General features: G+C 45.1%; 1 protein-coding gene across 1 annotated transcript; it reads right to left on the minus strand.

Moving 5' to 3' along the window:
• Positions 1 to 182: 182 nt before the first annotated feature.
• LOC109753781 (putative disease resistance protein RGA3) lies at positions 183 to 7,342 on the minus strand. Its single transcript, XM_020312707.4, is given in 7 exon segments — positions 183 to 880; positions 1,106 to 1,163; positions 1,165 to 1,223; positions 1,313 to 2,335; positions 2,757 to 4,872; positions 5,360 to 6,424; positions 6,954 to 7,342. Coding segments are annotated over 6 exon segments (4,350 nt in total). The 5' UTR covers positions 6,407 to 6,424; positions 6,954 to 7,342; the 3' UTR covers positions 183 to 833.
• Between the last annotated feature and the right edge of the window lie 13,410 nt (positions 7,343 to 20,752).

Consider the following 20,752-nt stretch of genomic DNA (forward strand, 5'->3'; position numbering starts at 1 on the left):
GCGCAGGAGTGAGGAGCCTTCTTTTCTTCTGAATCCAATTCCATCACTGTAAACTGGACATACATTCAGCCCACTTCCATATGATGCAGCCATCATGTACGACCCCAAGACTTGCATAGAAATAAGATGCCAACTTCGAAAGAGTTACCCATGTTCATTTAAAACCAAAGATCATCCATGCATAGTGGTGAACACAGGCATATGCTGTGAAGGATCAAGAGATAAAAAACCATCATTACAATCTACTCCCTCCATTCCTAAATGTAAGTCTTTGTAGAGATTCCACTATGAAGCAACGGCGGTGAGCCGGTGACTATCAGAAATCCTATTCCTACAGACTACTCCTACAAAATGTTTACGTATTGTGAGCATACTGCTCCTACAAAATGCCTAGAACAAAACATGGAAATAACTGCCATTAAATTTGAACTAGCACGTAGGATTTTTGTAAAGCTTGTACTAGTATGTAAGAATAGCATCGGTCCGTGACTATTAAACAAGCAGTAGAATGATCATACGCTGTTGTTATCCTCACAAGACCACCGACCTGAGGACCTAGCAGAAGCTTCCCAAGTACATGCTCTCTGACCACTTTGGCCGTTCGGTGCAGCTCTAGACTTCAGCAACAAACAGTAGAATGATGATATGTTCTTGGCTTCATGAGGAGGCTGCATCATCCTCATGTGCATCCCAGGGGTTCTGAAGTTCCCTCCTCTTCTTCCACCCAAGCGACATCAGCATGCAAGCCACTAGTAATATGCAATGCACGACGCTCGTCTTCGCCAAATACTACATGTGAAAACCTAAGATTTTTCTTTTTGCTGATCCCGGTCTTAATTCTTTGCAGCATCAATTTGGCTCCGTACCCAGGGGCCAGGGCCTGCACAGAGAGGGGAAAAGTTACATGAGGGCCGGTCCTGGTAATGTTTTTCTTAACTAGTTCTTCTGAGATTATCACCGAGGGATTTAATGGCTTCGAGGGACGTTAATTGATTAGCATCATAGCGCAAGAAGGAACTAAGAGAACTGCGGCCTGAAGCACAATTTATAGCAGAGAAGTTAAAAATACCAAATTAATTCAGTCCGATCTCATGTCGCCAGTTACCGTGCTCCTTTCCTTGAGGTGTTGTCTGCCGTTGGTGTGCTTCTTGTTCCTTGTTTTTTATCTCCTGATCTGGATGCAACTAGTGCTTCTTGTTCCTCCTCTGCAGCCTTTGTGTGGACTAACCAAGCAGTAGCACGGAATCACAACAGGAGTTAAACAGACAAAGCTTGCGTGCGAACAAACACATTAAGAGCTGTGTCGATTTACCTCCAGATTCAATCAAGTGCTGGGACAATATATCCCTCATTCTGACAGCGTCCTCATCTGCTACTTGCCGTACTTGCCTGATGTAATTCTCCCGCTGATGGCTCGGCATGCCTGCACCTTCCTCCTCCATGTCTATCACTATGTTATGCAACGCGCAGCACGTGCCGATTGTGTCGCACATTTCATCTTTATTACTTGGATGCCACCCTTCTCCCTGCAGGCACTTCCACGTGTCTTTCAACCTTGCCAATGCCCTCAGCGTGACGACTGTAGCTGCAGTGTGCCTCCTGTTGAACTCTGCTTTGGAGTCTGAGAGTGAGAGGTCATTCTCCAACTGGTAAGGTGTGAGGAGCCAGGGACGAAGAGTGTATCCTGCATTACCAATTATGTATTCTCCGACATCCGAGCCATCTGATAACCTCAACATACTGCCATTAAGCCAAGCACCATTCTCACACTTCTCAAGGAGCTCAGAGTCACGCAAAATGTTCGATTTGTTCATACTGCCTGTCAAGTTCCACCAAATGTCTGTGAACCTCATAACTGCATCAACGATGGCCTGCACTAGGATGCCGTCATTCTCCTTGCCATCACAATTTGTTGACCCAACCGTGATGTGAGCTGTATGTAAAACACCACAGCAGTTTGGCAGACCATGGATCTTGTCAAACTTGCACTTGAGCTTCTGCATTTTAGCGGAGCCAGGCCAGCTGCAGTGGTGCATTGCTCGCTCCCACATAGCCTTGAGAAATACCTGAGTTACCAGTGAGAGAGTTGACTCGTCCACACCAAGAGAGGATCCTATGGTAACTGGTGACTCACCAGAGTTCAGCATTCTTAGAGCAACAGCTACTCGATCCTGTAAAGATAGCACTCTCCCATCAAAAAAGGTGTGATCCCTTGCCATCATATCTTCCAGAAATGGCACCCTCACCAAGCTGCAAACATAACTGAAGGTACTTCTTCTCATTTTGTACAAAGACTCAAATCCTTGTGCATCCAGCATAGAAGATGATAAGGTTTCTGCATGGAAAGAAAAATACAAATTGGTTACATAACCTCTAATTTGCAAGACGAGGACTAACATATTACTCAAGATTCGTTGAACTCGAGGTAAAACTAGCAGAACGAGTAAAAAAACAAATACTTAGCAACATGTATGAGGAAGTACAACCAAATTAGAAAGTAGCCATTAAACAACCCACCGAACATCTAGTGCTGTGGCTAAAACTTAAGATGCATGTCTAGAACCACTAAACAACTATGTTTGTATGTCATCTGAAACGACGTAATCATGTAAAACAAAAAACATACGGAACAAATTCAGTCATCATGCAGTATATATGGACGAAAAGCAGGAAATAAAATCAAATGAACTTATAAACTGGCAGAGTCAAGTGCCCAAACAAAGTAAAACAAAGCTCGAATGTTTTATTTTCTATACCTTCAAATGTGGTAGAGCTGCTAATGTTCGAATCCAACTTGCAGTTGTCTCTTGTGTATAGCACGTACCATTTCCTTTGGTTGTCTCCATCATGTGCATATGCCTTGACATGCTCCACATGGCTGAACTTGTCCCACTCGGGACCAGATTGTCCTGCGGCTAATGAATATAGCAACCATATCCTGCAGAGCAGCTGCAAATGCCTTGGCTTTATATCTAGCATGTAGTCTGGGAGTTCTTCCATGACACAATCCTCCAGGACCAACCTCTTGAGTGCAGGGATACTCTGCAGCACCTTCAACTTTGGGCAATCGGTGATGGTAAGCTTTTGCAGATTGGGGAGGTTGGTGATCCTCTCCAGGTCAGGGATTTGACACACTGTAAGCTCAACAACAGAAGGAAAGCTCTCAAGGTAGCTAAGGTGATGGACCCTCTGTATGTATAATGCTTTCAAAGCCCTTGCATTGGAGGCAAGGCCAGGAGGAACACGCCACAGTTTGCAATTATCGAGCACGAGGTTCTCTAACCTGGGCATGGCTTGTACTTTCTCCTCCCACTCCCACTCCTCCCATTCCACCATTCCAATTAAGTTCAACTTGTTTAATCTTGGAAATGGAGCTGCTGCCTCCTGCAAGAATCCATTCCCAATTTGCCTGATGCATGGAGCACGGTTGACCTGAAGTAAATGCAGGCAGGGGAGCTTGCACAACCCATTGGGAAGTTGTGTGCAACAAGCCAGGTCAGATAACATTAGATACTTCAGGTTGGTGAGGGGTACCGTTGACGTGGATATCATCCACCTCGGGAGTTGCTTGCCAAAATACCCCTTGATATCAAGATTTTCTACGCTGGATGGAGGGCAGAGCTCATCAAACACCTTCTCAATACATCGCTGCTCTTCCTCAGAGACACCTTCTTTCTCTTTGACCAACCCATCATGTCCCAGTCTGCTAGTGCAGTACAAGAATAGATCGATAAGATGCATCTTCCCACCAAGCCTAGCATTAGCAGCAAACGAGGCAGCAGATACATTTTCCAAATCGACTAATCCAATAAGTCTGAGTTGGGAAAGAGGCCCCAACTCGTCCAAACTGCACCAATCACCATCCATGTAGGCTCGAAACCCACTTAGTCTCCTGATAATTGTTAGACCACTGAACCCTCTAGGTATCATACTTGTGCCGGGAAGCTCAAGTAACCTCAGCTGGACAAGATTCACAATGCTATCAGGAAGATTCACCAAATTTTCACATCCACAAAGGTCAAGAAATTGCAATAGTTTCATCTTGCCAATGTTCCCTGGAAGTACAGATATATTAGCATTTATTAGTGCTAGATACCTCAGGTGCTTGAGTTGATGCAATGATTCAACCAATGCAGCCACATCTGCAGCTTCTATATATAGGGCTCGCAGATGTGAAAAGGTAACCATTGAATCACCAGGCTTCATCATGATCTGGATAGTTGAGAATAATGTTCTCACTGATTGCTGCTCCTGTAGAAATTTCCAGTCAAGTTCACCTGATTGCAGTCGGTTGGTTTCTATGGACAACCGAAGAAACTTTTGTGAACTTAGTTTAGTAAGAATATCATTGTCTCCATCCTGAGCTACAAGTGCTTCATCTTTAGTCATATATTGAGCAAAAGAGCGAACAACATCATGCATGCTGCAAACCCATAGATCAACATATGATTTATCTGGCTCTATAAGGTTCCTAGATACTAACTCCTTGTAGTACTTTTCTCCCAATTCTTCTAAATCCCTAAAGTTTCCATGAATAAATCCTTCACTCATCCACAGCGCAACGACTTGATTCAGATTAAACTTTTTACTTTTAGGAAGAAGAGAGTAGTATAGAAAGCACTGCTTCAGATAAGAAGGCATATATTCATAGCTCAAGTATACTGCATAGTTGAGCTCTTGAGGCATTTTAGTTATTGACCATTTAGAATCATCCAAAACCTGCTCCCAGTCACGATGTAGGCCTCCTCTTTTACACAAGAGTCCTCCCATTACTTTGACCGCAAGTGGTAAACCACCACATTTTTGTATAATTTTCAATCCGATATCCTTTAGCATGTTGATGTGGTCTTCATCTATCTCACTTGAGAGTACCTGCGAACATGCAGTACAAAGGTCCGATACAGTTAATTAACTATGTACCAAACTCCTCTAAGGCGATCGAATTTACCTCCTAAGAGACGAGAGGACTTCTTGATGTATCTGCCCATTTATCAAGGTAGGTTTGACTACGTACATATTCAAAGTAAAGGAAGGACTTATCAAAAACAAATGCTACAAATGTATTTACTTATCTTGCTCCTACATACCAAAGAACTGTAAAATGCTTCTACATATAACATACATATTTCATACATAGAAAACAAATTCTTCTTTCTTTCTCTATTTACAAAATGGAATGTATTGTTAGAGAAATTCGACTACTCTCTAATCGCTGGTTAGAAAGTTGTGCTGCAATTAGCATATTAGATTCCTTATTTACGGTCACATGAATTATCTTATCTCTCGGTCACGTAAAATGCATAATACTATACCAAACTAAAATTTGCGTGCAGTTTTTCTATCAAAATTAAGTACGAACCTGCTTCTTGAGCAATGACCAAGCATCTTCAGGCAATAATGTGTCAACGTGGTGGTAGGGTCGTCTGGCTATCATCCCTTGAGCGACTTCTTCATCTCTAGTGGTGATGAGGACTCGACTGCCTGAAGCAGCAGCATTAACAAAGGGTGTTTTGAGCACACCATCCCATGCTCCATGGTCCCACACATCATCCATTACCAGTAAGGTCTTGTGGCCAATCAACGCGTCCTTGAGGGTTCGATGAAGCGCAGCCTTTGCATTTCCAGCTGGCTGGGCGTCTCCTCCGGCTTCGATGACGGCTCTTCTCAGCAACTCAACCTCACTGAAATTTTGGTTGATGCTCAACCATATCTTTTTGCTGAACCCGCCTTGGATGGCCTCCTCATTGAAGACCTTTTGGGCAAGGGTGGTCTTGCCAATCCCACCGATACCTACAACGGCGACCACCATGATGTCATCGTTGACCTCTTTTCCCATCTGCATGATCTGAGCCACCAGTGCTCTCGTGTCTTCTTCAATCTTCTCCCCAACCAGAGCCGACCGGTCAAAGTCCCCCACCGTCTCCCGGCTTGGATTACCATGGCGAGAGGCGTAGGCATTGCTGCTATGATCCTCATAGGACCTGAGATTGATGAAGCTGAAAGCAGCGCTCCGCTCCTTGATGGAGTCGAGCCTCTTATTGAGCTTCTTGATGCGGGTGCCGATTTCATGAGCATGGCAGGGGTTCCTCATGCAAAAGAGCAAGGGATTGAAACACCCTGCATCTGCTGAGGATGATCCACGCTCCATGGCCTTGAGCTGGCAGAGGTCGAGGATGTCAGCAGCTTCGTACATGGCACGCTTGAGCTGCCCCACCCACTCCCGGACGGTTTCATCGGTGATGTTCCTCCTATCGGCATCAGCCAAGAAGTTCTTGAGGTCCCGAAGTTTGTCGCTCATCTTGCTGATCTCGCCTGAGATGCCCAGCATCATCCCCACCTCATCTGCTGCTACCTGCGCAAGCATGTGCCCCACGTAGGATGCAAATGCATCCAGCACCATTGCCATTGATCTTGCTATCTTTTGCTGCAATAGTAAAAGTGATGTGAGATTTAAGTAAGTGTATGAGAAGGAAAACAAGCGAGCAACTTATTTATTTTGTTTTATTTTTGCGGTTAAAAAGCTTAATTAGCTAGGTGTAAGCACCGTGTAAGGACACAAATTAATCTTGAACTGCCTCACCAACTGACGAAATATATAGCAATTTCATTTTTACAATGACCTATTGGACACTTACCCTCACGCCGTCTCGCGTTAATCTTATTATCTATTCAGCACTGACCCTCCAATAATATTACAGCCCTCCTAAATTGCCCATCAAAGCAAACAAACAGAATTTTCATTGATTAATTTGGTGCCACATTCATTTACTTTTCATCAGTTAGCTACAAGATTCTCTACATATAGAAAAAACAATTAGCTACAAGATTTTCTACCCAAACGGGATGCACGCCAACACCAATACAACAAGTGAAATCAGCTAGCGGTCTATAATCCTGAAGGGGAAACGAGGAAAAAATGGAGAAGCTTAATTAGCTGGGAGTACAAAATTTACCTTTGAGATGGATGGATGCGCTGCTCGTTCAGATCTGGGCGGCGAGAAAGATGGGTCGCCGATCCAGCGCGTCGCCCCCCAGGAGCGGAAGCTCAGCTCCTCCTCCGGTGCGTCGCCTCCAGGAGCAGCATTTCAGCTCGTCCGGCGCGTCGCCTCCGCGCGCGGCAGCTCAACTCCTCCTCCGTCGAGTTGCCGCCGGGAATGGGAGATCCTCCTCCGGCGCGCCGCCCCCGCGCGCAGCAGATCCGCGTGGAGCTACACCAGCCGCAGAAGGGAGCAGCAGGTGCTCTCCGGCGGCGAAGGCAAAAGGCGGCGCATTTTTCTTGGGGATGAGAACGAGTGAGGACTGAGGAGTGGGCTCTTTTTCTTCGGAGGGGGCTCATCAGGTCTCCTTTGCGCGTTCGCGGATGTCCTTTTTTATTTATTTTCAATGTAATTTTAATTTTTAATGATTTTTCTACATCAAGTGTCCTTTGTACTCTTTTCGTCCCATATTATAAAATCGTTTATGAAAAAGAGGGAATAGGGTTTTTACAACAACACCAAAACTAAAAACGCAACTGCAAGAACAACAACTGCCCGAGGTAGAAACTTTTGCCCAACCGTGTTGCCGCACCGCCTCCCACGGGGACCGCCGACAACCATCAGGACGCCATGGAAGGCATCCCCGACACGACGGCCACGACCGTTAGCCTTCCTGTGGCTCTAGGGGACCCTGCACTCATCCCTCTCATGTGTACCATCGCCGCTGGACCGAAGCCCATCGGCTACCTAGGGCTTACGCCACCACCAACCGCCGAGGAAGCACCAAAGGAACCCGTTGTCGCCTTCATGCCTTTTCAAATCCAACTTTATTGCTGGCATTGAAAAATGTATTCAAAAGCCCAGGCTAGTCAATTTTGGATAGACCATGACTTTAATTAGAAGATCATACTAATTTGAATGCACCAAACTAAGAATGGCTTTCTGAAGTTTGTTAGCCAACAATTTGATGATAATTTTAATGTTACAATTGAGTAGTGAAATCGGTCTAAAGTCACTGGGGCTTTGTGGATTGTCTTTCTTTGGTATCGGCACGCTCCATATGTTGCACTTTGCCTTGGCATCCTTCTTAATGCATATGAAGCATGCTTCATATGGATATGGAGGTTGTCGGCGCCTCTAGAGTTGCTCTTAAGCTTTCCATGTACTAGTGCATGCGCTCGCAACGTGTTCTCTAAATATAAGACCCCAATAGCTGGCAAATGTTCACTGGAAGGGGTTGGCACATGCGAACGATTTCGATAGCAGTTTTAGATATAGGAGGTGGCAAATTTAGTCGAAGGGCTTAGCAGTATTCAAGCATCATGGGGAAACCGACTGCAGATACTCGACATACATAATCATCCACATGAGACTACATCTCAGCCAACTCACAAATACTCCTAGTTAAGATCCTATTTTAGTCAGCCCATCCGTGGCTCGTGACTTAACCGTTCGCCTCTCCTCACTAGTAGAAAAAGGGTCATCTGTCCCGGTTGGTAAGGGCCTTTTGTCCCGGTTGTTGAACCGGGACTAAAGGGTCGTTACTAATGCCCTAGCCCTTTAGTCCTGGTTCTTACACGAACCGGGACAGATGGGCCTCCACGTGGCCGGTGCGGCGAGCCCAGGCAGGAGGGCCTTTGGTCCCGGTTGGTGACCAATAAGCTTCCACGCGTCAGCATTTCAGGGGCTGGTTTTTTTTTGAAAGGAGGTGGTTTAGGGGTTTTGGGGGTTAATTTAGGTTGTTATAGGTAGCTAATAGAGAGATGTGTCCTCTCTTATCTCCGTGCTACTACTACTGCTATGCCTAAACATGACTTAGATTGAAGTGAGGCAACATGTGGTGCATGTCGAAAGTAATACTAATCCTAACTTGATCAAGTTTGGATTGTACTACTTTCGACATGCACCACATGCATGTTGTCTTCGCTTCAATCCAATCCATGTTCATTTCACCCACAGATATATAATAACTCTTCATGCTCGCATCATGCATCATCATAATAACAAGTCCTACTAATCATCATCATACAACTTCTACTCGTTATTAATAACAAGTCATACGATCATCATCCTGATAGTCATCGAACCAACCCTACTTAATTGTTCTTAGCACATGATCGTCAGAATTAGGCAGGACCTAAATACCCTATTTAAGGTAAAATAACATAAAACAATATAGACCCTGACTCTCCGTTATGGAGAATGGAGATCATCCTGTCTCCAATTCTTGCGCGGCGCTTCCTTTTGCTTCCAAGAACCTCCTTACGACTGTCCATACATTTTTTCCATTCTCTGATTAGCATGTCTCCACTTCTTTTAGAAATTCGGTATGGACAGTTGAGATTCGTAGGATGACCTGGATATATGTTCAAAACACGAAGGCTGCCATTCTGATACATCAAATGAGGCACACAATCCTCTGGGATTCTCTGTTGAAAAACATAGTAATAACTTCATAGTTAGCAATGATGTACTAATTTTAGAAGTATGCAAAAGATGCATGGATGTCGTAATAGTAAAAAATCTTACCAGAGTATCTCCATGGTAGTTACCGTAGTTCAACACGTGCACTAGTGGCACGTATTGACCATAATGTTGAGGAGTTTGATTGTAGATATTGTAATTCAAGATCAGTACAAAATCCGACCAGATGATTTTTCTCCTGATAAGTTAACTCGGAGCCATCGGTGTAGTGGGTTTTGTCTACCATGTTCCGCACATTGTTTGAACAATCAAAATAAGCTGTCAATGAAAATAAGCTGTCAACTATTTTGAAATAAACAATATAAATTAGTTAATAATTAACTGTTGGAAATATGCCCTAGAGGCAATAATAAAATGGTTATTATTATATTTCCTTGTTATGATAATTGTCTATTGTTCATGCTATAATTGTGTTATCCGAAAATCGTAATACATGTGTGAATACATAGACCACAACATGTCCCTTGTGAGCCTCTAGTTGACTAGCTCGTTGATCAACAGATAGTCATGGTTTCCTGACTATGGACATTGGATGTCATTGATAACGGGATCACATCATTAGGAGAATGATGTGATGGACAAGACCCAATCCTAAGCATAGCACAAGATCGTGTAGTTCGTTTGCTAGAGCTTTTCCAAATGTCAAGTATCATTTCCTTAGACCATGAGATTGTGCAACTCCCGGATACCATAGGAGTGCTTTGGGTGTGCCAAACGTCACAACGTAACTGGGTGGCTATAAAGGTGCACTACGGGTATCTCCGAAAGTGTCTGTTGGGTTGGCACGAATCGAGACTGGGATTTGTCACTCCGTATGACGGAGAGGTATCTCTGGGCCCACTCGGTAATGCATCATCATAATGAGCTCAATGTGACCAAGTGTTTGGTCACGGGATCATGCATTACGGTACGAGTAAAGTGACTTGCTGGTAACGAGATTGAACAAGGTATTGGGATACCGACGATCGAATCTCGGGCAAGTAACGTACCGATTGAAAAAGGGAATTGTATACGGGATTGATTGAATCCTCGACATCGTGGTTCATCCGATGAGATCATCGTGGAACATGTGGGAGCCAACATGGGTATCCAGATCCCGCTGTTGGTTATTGACCGGAGAGTCGTCTCGGTCATGTCTGCATGTCTCCCGAACCCGTAGGGTCTACACACTTAAGGTTCGGTGACGCTAGAGTTGTAGAGATATTAGTATGTGGTTAACCGAAAGTTGTTCGGAGTCCCGAATGAGATCCCGGACGTCACGAGGAGTTGCGGAATGGTCCGGAGGTAAAGATTTATATATGGGAAGTCCTATTTTGGCCACCGGAAAATGTTCGGGATTTTTCGGTATTGTACCGGGAAGGTTCTAGAAGGTTCCGAAGTGGGGCCCACCTGCATGGGGGGACCCACATGAACGTGGGTAGTGGGGGCAAGGCCCCACACCCCTGGTCAAGGCGCACCAAGATCCCACCTTAGAAGGAATAAGATCATATCCCGAAGGGATAAGATCAAGATCCCTAAAAAGGGGGGATAACAATCGGTGGGAAGGGAAATGATGGGATTTCTTTCCCCCACCTTTGCCAACGCCCCAATGGACTTGGAGGGCAAGAAACCAGCCCCCTCTACCCCTATATATAGTGGGGAGGGGCATGGGAGCAGCACCCCAAGCCCTGGCGCCTCCCTCCCTCCCGTGACACCTCTTCCTCCCCGCTTGCGCTTGGCGAAGCCCTGCCGGGATCCCGCTACTTCCACCACCACGCCGTCGTGCTGCTGGATCTCCATCAACTTCTCCTCCCCCCTTGCTGGATCAAGAAGGAGGAGACGTCCCCGCTCCATACGTGTGTTGAACGCGGAGGTGCCGTCCGTTCGGCGCTAGGATCATCGGTGATTTGAATCACGACGAGTACGACTCCATCAACCCCGTTCTCTTGAACGCTTCTGCGCGCGATCTACAAGGTTATGTAGATGCACCCCCCTCTCTCTCGTTGCTAGATGACTCCATAGATTGATCTTGGTGATACGTAGAAAATTTTAAATTTCTGCTACGATCCCCAACAGTGGCATCATGAGCTAGGTCTATGCGTAGTTTCTATGCACGAGTAGAACACGAACTTGTTGTGGGCGTAGATGTTGTCAATTTTCTTGCCACTACTAGTCTTATCTTGTTTCGGCGGCATCATGGGATGAAGCGGCCCGGACCGACCTTACACGTACGCTTACGTGAGACAGGTTCCACCGACTGACATGCACTAGTTGCATAAGGTGGCTAGCGGGTGTCTGTCTCTCCCACTTTAGTCGAATCGGATTCGATGAAAAGGGTCCTTATGAAGGGTAAATAGAAGTTGGCATATCACGTTGTGGTTTTACGTAGGTAAGAAACGTTCTTGCTAGAAACCTATAGAAGCCACGTAAAAACATGCAACAACAATTAGAGGACGTCTAACTTGTTTTTGCAGCATATGCCTTGTGATGTGATATGGCCAAAAGGATGTGATGAATGAAATATATGTGATGTATGAGATTGATCATGTTCTTGTAATAGGAATCACGACTTGCATGTCGATGAGTATGACAACCGGCAGGAGCCATAGGAGTTGTCTTTATTTTTGTATGACCTGCGTGTCATTGAATAACGCCATGTAAATTACTTTACTTTATTGCTAAACACGTTAGCCATAGAAGTAGAAGTAATCGTTGGCGTGACAACTTCATGAAGACACGATGATGGAGATCATGATGATGGAGATCATGGTGTCATGCCGGTGACGAAGATGATCATGGCGCCCCGAAGATGGAGATCAAAGGAGCAATATGATACTGGCCATATCATGTCACTATTTGATTGCATGTGATGTTTATCATGTTTTACATCTTATTTGCTTAGAACGACGGTAGCTTAAATAAGATGATCCCTCGCAATAATTTCAAGAAAGTGTTCCCCCTAACTGTGCACCGTTGCGAAGGTTCGTTGTTTCGAAGCACCACGTGATGATCGGGTGTGATAGATTCTAACGTTCGAATACAACGGGTGTAAGCCAGATTTACACACGCAATACAGTTAGGTTGACTTGACGAGCCTAGCATGTACAGACATGGCCTCGGAACACGGAAGACCGAAAGGTCGAGCATGGGTCGTATAGAAGATACGATCAACATGAAGATGTTCACCGATGTTGACTAGTCCGTCTCACGTGATGATCGGACACGGCCTAGTTGACTCGGATCATGTTTCACTTAGATGACTAGAGGGATGTCTATCTGAGTGGGAGTTCATTGAATAATATGATTAGATGAACTTAATTATCATGAACTTAGTCTAAAATCTTTACAATATGTCTTGTAGATCAAATGGCCCACGCTAATGTTGCCCTCAACTTCAACGTGTTCCTAGAGAAAACCAAACTGAAAGATGATGGCAGCAACTATACGGACTGGGTCCGGAACCTGAGGATCATCCTCATTGCTGCCAAGAAAGATTATGTCCTAGAAGCACCGCTAGGTGACGCACCCATCCCAGAGAACCAAGACGTTATGAACGCTTGGCAGCAGCGTGCTGATGATTACTCCCTCGTTCAGTGCGGCATGCTTTACAGCTTAGAACCGGGGCTCCAAAAGCGTTTTGAGCAACACGGAGCATATGAGATGTTCGAAGAGCTGAAAATGGTTTTCCAAGCTCATGCCCGGGTCGAGAGATATGAAGTCTCCGACAAGTTCTTCAGTTGTAAGATGGAGGAAAATAGTTCTGTAAGTGAGCACATACTCAAAATGTCTGGGTTACACAACCGCTTGACTCAGCTGGGAGTTAATCTCCAGGATGACGCGGTCATTGACAGAATTCTTCAGTCGCTTCCACCGAGCTACAAGAGCTTTGTGATGAACTTCAATATGCAGGGGATGGAAAAGACCATTCCTGAGGTATATTCAATGCTGAAATCAGCGGAGGTAGAGATCAAAATGGAACATCAAGTGTTGATGGTGAATAAAACCACTAAGTTCAAGAAAGGCAAGGGTAAGAAGAACTTCAAGAAGGACGGCAAGGGAGTTGCCGCGCCCGGTAAGCCAGTTGCCGGGAAGAAGCCAAAGAATGGACCCAAGCCTGAGACTGAGTGCTTTTATTGCAAGGGAAGTGGTCACTAGAAGCGGAACTGCCCCAAGTACTTGACGGACAAGAAGGCCGGCAACACCAAAGGTATATGTGATATACATGTTATTGATGTGTACCTTACCAGCACTCATAGTAGCTCCTGGGTATTTGATACCGGTGCGGTTGCTCATATTTGTAACTCAAAGCAGGAGCTGCGGAATAAACGGAGACTGGCAAAGGACGAGGTGATGATGCGCTTCGGGAATGGTTCCAAGGTCGATGTGATCGCCATCGGCACGCTACCTCTATATTTACCTACGGGATTAGTTTTAAATCTCAATAATTGTTATTTAGTGCCAGCTTTGAGCATGAACATTGTATCAGGATCTCGTTTAATTCGAGATGGCTACTCACTTAAATCCAAGAATAATGGTTGTTCTATTTATATGAGAGATATGTTTTATGGTCATGCCCCGCTGGTTAATGGTTTATTCTTAATGAATCTCGAACGTAGTGTTACACATATTCATAGTGTGAATACCAAAAGATGTAAGGTTTATAATGATAGTCCCACATACTTGTGGCACTGTCGTCTTGGTCACATTGGTGTCAAACGCATGAAGAAGCTCCATGCAGATGGACTTTTGGAGTCTCTTGATTACGAATCATTTGACACGTGCGAACCATGCCTCATGGGTAAGATGACCAAGACTCCGTTCTCCGGAACAATGGAGCGAGCAACCAACTTATTGGAAATCATACATACTGATGTGTGCGGTCCAATGAGTGTTGAGGCTCGCGGTGGCTATCGTTATGTTCTCACTCTCACTGATGACTTGAGTAGATATGGGTATGTCTACCTAATGAAACACAAGTCTGAGACCTTTGAAAAGTTCAAGGAATTTCAGAGTGAGGTTGAGAATCAACGTGACAGAAAATAAAGTTCTTATGATCAAATCGTGGAGGGGAATATTTGAGTCACGAATTTGGCACACACTTAAGGAAATGTGGAATAGTTTCACAACTCATGCCGCCTGGAACACCTTAGTGAAATGGTGTGTCCGAACGTCGTAATCGCACTCTATTGGGTATGGTGCGATCTATGATGTCTCTTACCGATCTACCGCTCTCATTTTGGGGCTATGCTTTAGAGACTGCCGCATTCACTTTAAATAGGGCTCCGTCGAAATCCGTTGAGACGACACCATATGAATTATGGTTTGGGAAGAAACCTAAGCTGTCGTTTCTAAAAGTTTGGGGATGCGATGCTTATGTCAAGAAACTTCAACCTGAAAAGCTCGAACCCAAGTCGGAAAAATGCATCTTCATAGGATACCCTAAGGAAACCATTGGGTATATCTTCTACCTCAGATCCGAAGGCAAGATCTTTGTTGCCAAGAACGGGTCCTTTCTGGAGAAAGAGTTTCTCTCGAAAGAAGTAAGTGGGAGGAAAGTGGAACTTGATGAAGTACTACCTCTTGAACCGGAAAGTAGCGCAGCTCAGGAAGATGTTCCTGTGGTGCCTGCACCGACTAGAGAGGAAGTTAATGATGATGATGATCAAGGTACTTCGGATCAAGCTCCTACTGAACTTCGTAGGTCCACAAGGACACGTTCCGCGCCAGAGTGGTACGACAATCCTGTCTTGGAAATCATGTTGTTAGACAACGGTGAACCTTCGAACTATGAAGAAACAATGGCGGGCCCAGATTTCGACAAATGGCTTGAAGCCATGCAATCCGATATAGGATCCATGTATGAAAACAAAGTGTGGACTTTGACAGACTTGCGCGATGATCGGCAAGCGATAGAAAACAAATGGATCTTTAAGAAGAAGACAGACGCGGATGGTAATGTTACCATCTATAAAGCTCGACTTGTCGCTAAGGGTTATCGACAAGTTCAAGGGGTTGACTACGGTGAGACTTTCTCACCCGTAGCGAAGCTGAAGTCCGTCCGAATCATGTTAGCAATTGCCGCATACTATGATTATGAGATATGGCAAATGGACATCAAAACGACATTCCTTAACGGCTTTCTTAAGGAAGAATTGTATATGATGCAGCCGGAAGGTTTTGTCGATCCTAAGAATGCTAACAAGGTATGCAAGCTCCAGCGCTCCATCTATGGGCTGGTGCAAGCATCTCGGAGTTGGAACATTCGATTTGATGAGATGATCAAAGCGTTTGGGTTTACACAGACTTATGGAGAAGCCTGTGTTTACAAGAAAGTGAGTGGGAGCTCTGTAGCATTTCTCATATTATATGTGGATGACATACTATTGATGGGAAATGATATAGAATTCTTGGGAAGCATAAACGCCTACTTGAACAAGTGTTTTTCAATGAAGGACCTTGGAGAAGCTGCTTATATATTAGGCATCAAGATCTATAGAGATAGATCAAGACGCCTCATTGGTCTTTCACAAAGTACGTACCTTGACAAGATATTGAAGAAGTTCAATATGGATCAGTCCAAGAAGGGGTTCTTGCCTGTATTGCAAGGTGTGCAATTGATCACGGCTCAATGGCCGACCACGACAGAAGATAGAGAAAAGATGAGTGTCGTCCCCTATGCCTCGGCCATAGGGTCTATTATGTATGCCATGTTGTGTACCAGACCTGATGTAAACCTTGCCGTAAGTTTGGTAGGAAGGTACCAAAGTAATCCCGGCATGGAACACTGGACAGCGGTCAAGAATATCCTGAAGTACCTGAAGAGGACTAAGGATATGTTTCTCGTTTATGGAGGTGACGAAGAGCTCGTCGTAAAGGGTTACGTCGATGCTAGTTTCGACACAGATCTGGATGACTCTAAGTCACAAACCGGATACGTGTATATTTTGAATGGTGGGGCAGTAAGCTGGTGCAGTTGCAAGCAAAGCGTTGTGGCGGGATCTACAAGTGAAGCGAAATACATGGCGGCCTCAGAGGCAGCACAAGAAGCAATCTGGGTGAAGGAGTTCATTACCGACCTAGGAGTTATTCCCAATGCGTCGGGCCCGATGACTCTCTTCTGTGACAACACTGGAGCTATTGCCCTTGCCAAGGAGCCCAGGTTTCACAGGAAGACCAGGCATATCAAGCGTCGCTTCAACTCCATTCGTGAAAATGTTCAAAATGGAGACATAGATATTTGTAAAGTACATACGGACCTGAATGTAGCAGATCCGTTGACTAAACCTCTCCCTAGAGCAAAACATGATCAACACCAGAACTCTATGGGTGTTCGATTCATCACAATGTAACTAGATTATTGACTCTAGTGCAAGTGGGAGACTGTTGGAAATATGCCCTAGAGGCAATAATAAAATGGTTATTATTATATTTCCTTGTTCATGATAATTGTCTATTGTTCATGCTATAATTGTGTTATCCGGAAATTGTAATACATGTGTGAATACATAGACCACAACATGTCCCTAGTGAGCCTCTAGTTGACTAGCTCGTTGATCAACAGATAGTCATGGTTTCCTGACTATGGACATTGGATGTCATTGATAACGGGATCACATCATTAGGAGAATGATGTGATGGACAAGACCCAATCCTAAGCATAGCACAAGATCGTGTAGTTCGTTTGCTAGAGCTTTTCCAAATGTCAAGTATCATTTCCTTAGACCATGAGATTGTGCAACTCCCGGATACCATAGGAGTGCTTTGGGTGTGCCAAACGTCGCAACGTAACTGGGTGGCTATAAAGGTGCACTACGGGTATCTCCGAAAGTGTCTGTTGGGTTGGCACGAATCGAGACTGGGATTTGTCACTCCGTATGACGGAGAGGTATCTCTGGGCCCACTCGGTAATGCATCATCATAATGAGCTCAATGTGACCAAGTGTTTGGTCACGGGATCATGCATTACGGTACGAGTAAAGTGACTTGCCGGTAACGAGATTGAACAAGGTATTGGGATACCGACGATCGAATCTCGGGCAAGTAACGTACCGATTGAAAAAGGGAATTGTATACGGGATTGATTGAATCCTCGACATCGTGGTTCATCCGATGAGATCATCGTGGAACATGTGGGAGCCAACATGGGTATCCAGATCCCGCTGTTGGTTATTGACCGGAGAGTCGTCTCGGTCATGTCTGCATGTCTCCCGAACCCGTAGGGTCTACACACTTAAGGTTCGGTGACGCTAGAGTTGTAGAGATATTAGTATGTGGTTAACCGAAAGTTGTTCGGAGTCCCGAATGAGATCCCGGACGTCACGAGGAGTTGCGGAATGGTCCGGAGGTAAAGATTTATATATGGGAAGTCCTATTTTGGCCACCGGAAAATGTTCGGGATTTTTCGGTATTGTACCGAGAAGGTTCTAGAAGGTTCCGAAGTGGGGCCCACCTGCATGGGGGGACCCACATGAACGTGGGTAGTGGGGGCAAGGCCCCACACCCCTGGTCAAGGCGCACCAAGATCCCACCTTAGAAGGAATAAGATCATATCCCGAAGGGATAAGATCAAGATCCCTAAAAAGGGGGGATAACAATCGGTGGGAAGGGAAATGATGGGATTTCTTTCCCCCACCTTTGCCAACGCCCCAATGGACTTGGAGGGCAAGAAACCAGCCCCCTCTACCCCTATATATAGTGGGGAGGGGCATGGGAGCAGCACCCCAAGCCCTGGCGCCTCCCTCCCTCCCGTGACACCTCTTCCTCCCCGCTTGCGCTTGGCGAAGCCCTGCCGGGATCCCGCTACTTCCACCATCACGCCGTCGTGCTGCTGGATCTCCATCAACTTCTCCTCCCCCCTTGCTGGATCAAGAAGGAGGAGACGTCCCCGCTCCATACGTGTGTTGAACGCGGAGGTGCCGTCCGTTCGGCGCTAGGATCATCGGTGATTTGAATCACGACGAGTACGACTCCATCAACCCCGTTCTCTTGAACGCTTCCGCGCGCGATCTACAAGGGTATGTAGATGCACTCCCCTCTCTCTCGTTGCTAGATGACTCCATAGATTGATCTTGGTGATACGTAGAAAATTTTAAATTTCTGCTACGATCCCCAACATTAACTATGTTTGAGAAACTCACATAGCGATAGAACTGAAGGCGTATCAACAAGGACCCAAATGTCCATATTGTCTTGGTCGATGTCAGGATCACCAAGATCCATGGTGACAAGCATACCCGCATCAAAACCATACATCTTGCGAAATGCTTCCCAATTTTTGCAACCAAAATGGGTTACACTCTTAGCATTATACAGATTTACTTCAAAATCCACATCATGATGGGTCCTTAGGTGAATTTTCTTCGTTTCAAAATTTTCATGGTCTTCAAAATCCATCCTCTCCAAGACATAGCGTCTTGCATGGCATGGGATAAGCTATACTCGAATTGTAAAAGATGAAAATTACACGTTGAAATAGTTGAAGTCATGCTTAATTACGAAAAAAACACTTGTCGCCGTTGCGTACCGTTTCAACATCGAAGGTCTCCTCGAGCTTAATGTTGAAGCGTCGATCATCGTCCAGGTGAGGCCTGTCGCACAAACCTCGATCGTCGTGGCACCAGCCGCACTCCCCCGGGAGACTTTCGTCGTCCGATGACGACATTTCCTACATTCATAATTCAAAGATTAAACTTGTACAATTAAATATATGTACTACAAAAACTAAATTAGATCATTATTATTCATCACGGGTTGACTATCGGTCTGTCGAGTCTTTTCTTGAAAACTCTCAGTTCACGTGGTGTATACATTCGACCGTTGGTGATGGTCGCTCCTCCATTCGTCCCCGAGTGCATTACACCAAAATGTCTAGCACACAGGAACGAAGGAGAAGCGACCCCCACGACAACAGTCGGGATTCTTCGTCCTCTCATATATATATGGTGGACCTCTCCCTCACTGATTCCTCTCAGACATTTGTGACCGTCGGTGATGGTAGCTCCTCCTTTCGTTCCCGAGTGCATTACACCAAATTGTCTAGCACACAGGAACGAAGGAGAAGCTACCCCACGACAACAGTCGGGATTCTTTGTCCTCTCATATATGGTGGAGACTCGACAGACTTAAAGTCAACCCGAAATATCGTTTAATTATCTTTCTAAAAAAGGATTTGGCTGGTCTCACCTCGAGGTCGGAGGGGGTCGGTGACGGGGACGACGGCGGGGATGATGGAGGGGGGCTCCTAGATTTCTGCGACAACAAAAACCCTATAAGCTATCAACTAATCATATGCATACGCCTTGCATAGTGCTCTCCAATTTTGGCATTCAAAGTAGGAGTAGTTTTGCAATTTGAGCATTCAATAAGCAAAACCAAATCGTAAAATAAAGTAGTATTCAAATTAGCATGCATTCAATTATAAGCAAAACTACATCATCTCTTCCGTCCGTACATCGTCGAATATTATCACTAATACACCTCGAATACTATCATACATATATATAGCATCGCTAGTACAGCTAGAACCGTAGCGCCCGACGGGTATCGGCGCGGGCGGTGGACACCCAAAGGGAAGGAACCATCACAGGATCATAGCTCCAGTGAGATCCCTGAAGAACCTGCCAGGTATTGTCGAACCGGTCCTCCAACGCAACCATGTAGCGACGGACGTGCTCGTCCTCCTCGCTGACACGGTGACGTACCACCTCCGTGGTGTCCGGAAGCCTAGGCACCGTCACTGGCCCACGCGACCGCCACCAAACAAGGATCGGGTCAACGACGGGCTGGCTCCTCACCAACCTACGCTCCCCGAAAGGTAGCACCTCCCAATACCAGCCCGGCGGAGTCCAATCCCGGACATGGCCCCTCTCATCAAGCTGGCCTCCTCCGCCGAGTCGACGACGAGGATGCGGGATAGGCATCGTCGACGTCGATGCGGGAATAATTGCTTGAACTAAAAAAATAAACTAGTTCTATTAATTTTCTTGCTAAAAATAAACTATTTCTATAGTAAAATAAAGTAGTTTTATTAAATCAACTAGTTCAACTACTAATTAAGCACTTACTATAAATAAAATAAAGTAGTACTTACTAAAAATAAACTACTTCTATATATAGTAAAATAAAGTAGTTTTATTAAATCAACTAGTTCAACTACTAAGCACTTACTATAAATAAAATAAAGTAGTACTTACTAAAAATAAACTACTTATATATATAGTAAAATAAAGTAGTTTTATTAATTAATTAACTAGTTCAACTAAAAATAAACAAACTTTAAATGCACTAACAGTAGAACTAATAATCTAAAATGC

The sequence above is a fragment of the Aegilops tauschii genome, chromosome 7, assembly GCF_002575655.3.
Source record: "Aegilops tauschii subsp. strangulata cultivar AL8/78 chromosome 7, Aet v6.0, whole genome shotgun sequence".
NCBI lineage: Eukaryota > Viridiplantae > Streptophyta > Magnoliopsida > Poales > Poaceae > Aegilops > Aegilops tauschii.